General features: G+C 36.7%; 1 protein-coding gene across 1 annotated transcript; it reads right to left on the bottom strand.

Annotated features, from left to right (window-relative positions):
* Positions 1 to 209: 209 nt before the first annotated feature.
* LOC109190913 (cytokinin dehydrogenase 7-like) lies at positions 210 to 4,090 on the bottom strand. Its single transcript, XM_019341519.1, has 4 exons — positions 3,121 to 4,090; positions 2,729 to 2,998; positions 2,064 to 2,326; positions 210 to 757 (listed from the first exon to the last, which is right to left on the bottom strand). The coding sequence occupies exons 1-4, from the start codon at positions 3,838 to 3,840 to the stop codon at positions 442 to 444; spliced, it is 1,569 nt and encodes a 522-aa protein (XP_019197064.1). The 5' UTR covers positions 3,841 to 4,090; the 3' UTR covers positions 210 to 441.
* Positions 4,091 to 5,367: the final 1,277 nt, after the last annotated feature.

The raw sequence follows: 5,367 nt of genomic DNA, 5'->3' as shown, positions 1-5,367 counted from the left end.
TGATTTGTACCCCACATTGATCCCTATAATTGCCACACATACAATATCATGACAATGACTATTCCTTCCCTAAAAAGAAAGCTGCAACAAGAATGTCACGTTTTTTATATTTTTTTAATACGATACTGATATGATATATGTATCTAATAAGATATTTCATATTTAAATAACAAATAGATGAATTCGTGTAATAAAAAAAAAATAAAAAAAAATTGGCACAGTCCGACCTATTTCTGGACGAACCCGTGACGCACTAACCTGTATGAACCGAACTGACCTGTTTTGACAGCTGTATTTAAACTCTCAGTTTGAGTTAACGCCTTTTAGTGATTCTCGTAAAACATGCATTTACTGGAGAAAAGAAAAACAAAGTGAAAACTAAAAGCAAAAAATTAAAGGTGAAAAATGGGTATAGCTAGGTAATTAACAAGATGGAGCTAGCTAGGGTTGTTGGTTCCTAGTGAAAATTTTCTGTCCAGGAGCAAGAATAGCCATTGGATCAAAAGTGGACTTCCTCTCCACGAATCTTGGCCATTGATTCCCAAAGTGCTGCTTCCATTCCTCCTTGGAGTTGTAGTGAGGGAGGTATAGTTTGAAACTGAACCCATTTCTTATGCAGCACTGAACAATTTCCCGGTTCTGTGCCACCAACTCTTGAACCGGTGGACCGTTTGGGTACTGAAGGCTGAACCGGAGAAGTGCCACTAGATAGAAGATTTCCCCTTCTGGTAGTACCACCGAAGTTCGATTATCCCACCTACTTGTTTACATCAATACAAATAACATAACATTTAGGATATGATAAGTAATTATTTCAAAAAAAAAAAAAAAAAAAAAAAAAAAAAAACCCAAACATTGGTCCCATTTTGTACAAAACATATGACATAAAATTAATATAAAAAAGACAATACTGAACCAAATTTGGTCCCATTTTGCCATACACAACAAACGAGGCAAGAGACAACAACTTTGTAAAAGATAATAATGTTAAAATAGCCTATTCCTATTCTTTCCACGGGACCAGAATATTATTCGGGCTCTCATAAAAAAAATAAAAAAACAAACAAATAATAGAGAGTAGGGGTAGTTCTGTTATATCAAATAGTATAATAGAGATGAATTTGTTGTCAATGTAATTGGGTTGGCGAATTAGTATTATCGTTGATGCCAATCCAATATGACAAAGATAACCTCAAAAGCTACATATCACTTAAAATCTCATTTTCTATTAAAAGAAAGATTTTTTACGACCAAAATCTCTCACACCTTGTTCTCTTAACCTTGTCCGGCACCATCTTACATCACCGGTTAGTCGAAATACCAAACATCTGTGAAATCACCTGATTACCCCTCTAATCTTAAATGGTGATGGTAATAGCCGCATCAGGGGTGGGTGGGTGGGTGGGTTAAGGACCACCATATCTTTGTCCTAAAAGTACGGTGAAGACGATATATGTTCATGCATATGCCATATAATCGTCGCCAAATCGTGACTAACGAACATTTAACAAAAAAATTCTATTATATGAACTCTCAAATTCTATTCCCTAAAATGACAAACAATGATAAATTATTTTCATCTTGTAGGTCTCAATCAAGATGTCTACTTCAAAAATTTGTGTGAGGAAGTAAAAGATGAGAGTAGATTTTGAAAGGGCAAGGTTATTAATAATAATAATAATAATAATAATAAATAAATAAATAAAAAAGGAAGTGATGATACTGTACATCGATATGCAGGGGATGGGATGGGATGGCACTCCAACCATAAAATCTTGTGGGCCCGGGTCTTATTTTGTTGTCTTTTGGGTAGGAAATAAAACATATGGCCTAACTTCTCAAGATCTTAATCATCAAAATTAAAACTTAGCAAATAGAGCCAGGTGGTCCAACCCCATAAATGTTCCACGTCACCGTCCTAGCTGGAGTTTCATAAAACATCTAGGTGGCACCATGCCCAACTATTAAAAAATGTAAACGTACACTCAACAACTATTACTTATATCACTTCAAAATTACTCTAATAAAATCCAGATATATAGCAGAGGATATAGGATTATTACTTGGACCGAATCAATGGATAGACCAACATAGGACCGCCAATCCCATCTTTCAAAAGCTTCTTGAACACGAGTCGATCGAAGTCTGCAATGTCCTTTTTGGACACCAACAAGTTGAGCCACGGATGAGGGGTATCCCATATGCCATTGGCCTTAGCATCTTGCTCGGATTTCTTCACTCGTAATAAGAAATCCATATAGCTCAAATCCATTTGTAATTTCAAATTCTTACAATATCTCAACCCTTCAATCAATTCTTCCACCATCTAAATAAGGTAATTTTGATTAAATTGTAATCATTATCATATTAGGAAAAAAAAATAACAAAAGCAATTAGTTTTAAATCCCCATAATTGCAATTAACAAGTTTAAAAATTAACTAAAAAATCACAATTTTTTTCCAGCTAAGATTATAAAACTGCTCAACTAGTGTAACCCATTAGCTTATGAATGATTGACATTTTACTGTGGGACCCGTGTAATATCCACCTAGGTCAAAGCTAGGTCTGAATGGCCCACAAATGGTTTATAAAATAAAAAATTAAAAACTCAATTTTATTATGTAGTAAACTGAATTTTATACCAATTTACAAAGATGTATAAATGTCACAGAATTGATCCAGCACGATGAAAGAGTCTTCATTTATAATAAATTTGATTGGAATTACCTTATCAACGGTCGATGGATGGTCATCACTTTTGTAATGTAGAGCCACCTCAAGACAATACGAAACTGGATCAACATTTTCGGGCATACATGTCGGGTCGAATTGATGCTGGGGATCAAACAACACTGAGGGCCACCCATTGACGGGGTCATCACTATTCACAAACACAAATCCTTCCACGTAATCGAATGAATTGTCCCGAGTTACCAATGACTCGGCATCTAGTGTGAAGTCCATAAAATCACTATAAACTAACCTGATCCATCTCACCTAATTTGTAAAAAGAAAAAAAAAAGATCAAAATTAATCACCTTTCCTCATTAAAACAGTAAATAATTATGAAAAAAATATGAATTTGGAAGGATTTAAAAATAATAATAAAAAATACCAACCATATCCGGGGCGGGTTGAAGCAAGACCCGAGCTCGGGTGATGATACCAAATTGACCAAGACCGCCAAGAACAGAAAAGAAGAGTTCAGAATTGTTGGTGTGAGAACAGACCGTTATTTCTCCGTTACCGGTAACGACTTCTAGCTCCGTTACGTTTGACGTTTGCGGCCCAAAACGGAAGGCCTGGCCGCTAACGCCGGCGTTGGAAAGCGTCCCGCCGACCGTTAAATCAAGATAATCCGTCCACGACCGGGGAGCCAACCCATATCCCAAAACGCAGCGTTTCAGCACGTCTGACCACAATGCCCCGCCGCCGACCTCAGCCACCGGGCCGCCGGATTTGCTACAGTGACGGACGACGGCGATTCCGGTGACCGACTTCATATCAACGACGACGCCGCGGTGGGCCATGGCCTGGCCGTTGATGGAGTGGCCGTTACCTCTCGCCGCCACCGTAAGGGCCGGGGAGCGCAACGCCACCCTTATCACCCGCGCCACGTCATCTGCAACCGCCGGCCTCACAACCGCCAACGGCTTAACGGCATGCAAGCCGCCAAAGTCCTTAGCCGCAAAGGCGTTAGAAGAAGCAGAGCCATACTCCACGATCCCCTGAAGATCCTCCAGGCCCAAAGTGTTAGCGTCTTCATTAGGCTGCTCCGGCGGAGTGGAGTCGGCGGCGTCATTTTCCGGCACATACCGCTCAACCAAATAGGCTATCATCTTGACCGGAGAAAAGTAAAGGGCGATATTATTACAGGAAATCTGGGCGGGGGAATGGAGATGAGTGGAGGTTTAAGGAGGGTAGCTTTAAATAGCGGCGGGAGGCCGGCCAGGGAGTTAAAGAAAGAAAGAAAGAAAGAAAGGGGAAATGGAAAATGGAATGTGAAGATTGACGTCAAGAAATGGTTTCAAAATCGTTGTTGACGAAGGGATCCTATCGACTTCATCATCTGTCTGCCACTTATACAGTCCCCCCCCCCCCATATATATATATATATATATATATATATATATATATATATGATAGAGAGAGGAGAGGGGTATCGGATATATAGATTATACAAGTCTTTTAAGAGGAAACTAAGAAAAATTAAAAGGATTAAATGAGAGTTTTGTAATTATTACTAACTTTATTATACAATTAAAAATTATACTTTTAAAAATTTGCCGGGTTTGTTAGTATGAATATATTGTATATTTAATATTAAAAGATTGTATTTGCAAATGCAAAAGTGTGTAATCATATATATAAGGTCCAGCTGTATTCTCTCTCAAGAATGGGTTTTTAATGTGGACTCACCCTTTCACTTATTGAGCTACTGCTACTATTATTATTAGTTTATTACCTTTTTTTGTTTTTTTTATCGAAATAAACTAATAAAGCTTTATGGAAAATTCTAAAATGTCTATTAGTGACTACTGACTCTTGCATTTGATACCATTAGAATATAAATGATGGAGGATTTGAGTTTGTATCGAGTATTTAATTATTTTTATAGAACTTGTACAAGTCAAAAGTTTTTTTTAAAAATTTTGGCCCGGCATCAATATCGATGGTCGAATTAATACCATAGACTTTCTTAATGATTTATACTTCATAAAAAATTGATGTATATGTGTGCGTGAAAAGTACTCTACCATACTAATTAGCAATGTTACTTTTGCACAAGTACACACCTAGTCGCTATATTGTGGGTCATGATCCAGCATGCGTACTGTGCATCTTGGTTAAGATTATGTATATGAGATTAACATATTATGTACTTTTGATTTATTTACCTACTCTTTACGTATTATAAACATAGAACATGCACATAGTTTGTTAATTGATGGTATATACATGTACACAATATGAAATATAATAATGGACTAACGTCAACAATGCGTATGGTGAAGTATGGTCCCCGTATAATTTGCAGGGTAGAATCATGTATGCTTTTAATTTGAGCTGTATCTAGTATTGTTATATGGTACAAGTCCAAAAGCATACATGAGTTTATACACATTGCAAAACGTATAGATTCTTATTAATATCTTAGAATTTTCACTATGTACATAAAAACACTTCTGTAGCTCTTATTTCAATACATCCTACAAAAAATGGTTTTTTTTTTTTTTTTTTAAGAACTTCTATTTTCTTCGAAAGGAGTAATCAAGTGAGTGGATCATGATTTTCCTACTTAAAGATCATGAGTTTAATTATATTATTGTCAACACATTCTTGGTCAAGCCCGTCGCACGGGAATC

Source organism: Ipomoea nil, unplaced genomic scaffold (assembly GCF_001879475.1).
Source record: "Ipomoea nil cultivar Tokyo-kokei standard unplaced genomic scaffold, Asagao_1.1 scaffold0205, whole genome shotgun sequence".
Lineage (NCBI taxonomy): Eukaryota > Viridiplantae > Streptophyta > Magnoliopsida > Solanales > Convolvulaceae > Ipomoea > Ipomoea nil.
The sequence above is the reverse complement of the archived record's forward strand: the minus strand, read 5'-3'. Positions and strand labels throughout refer to the sequence as shown.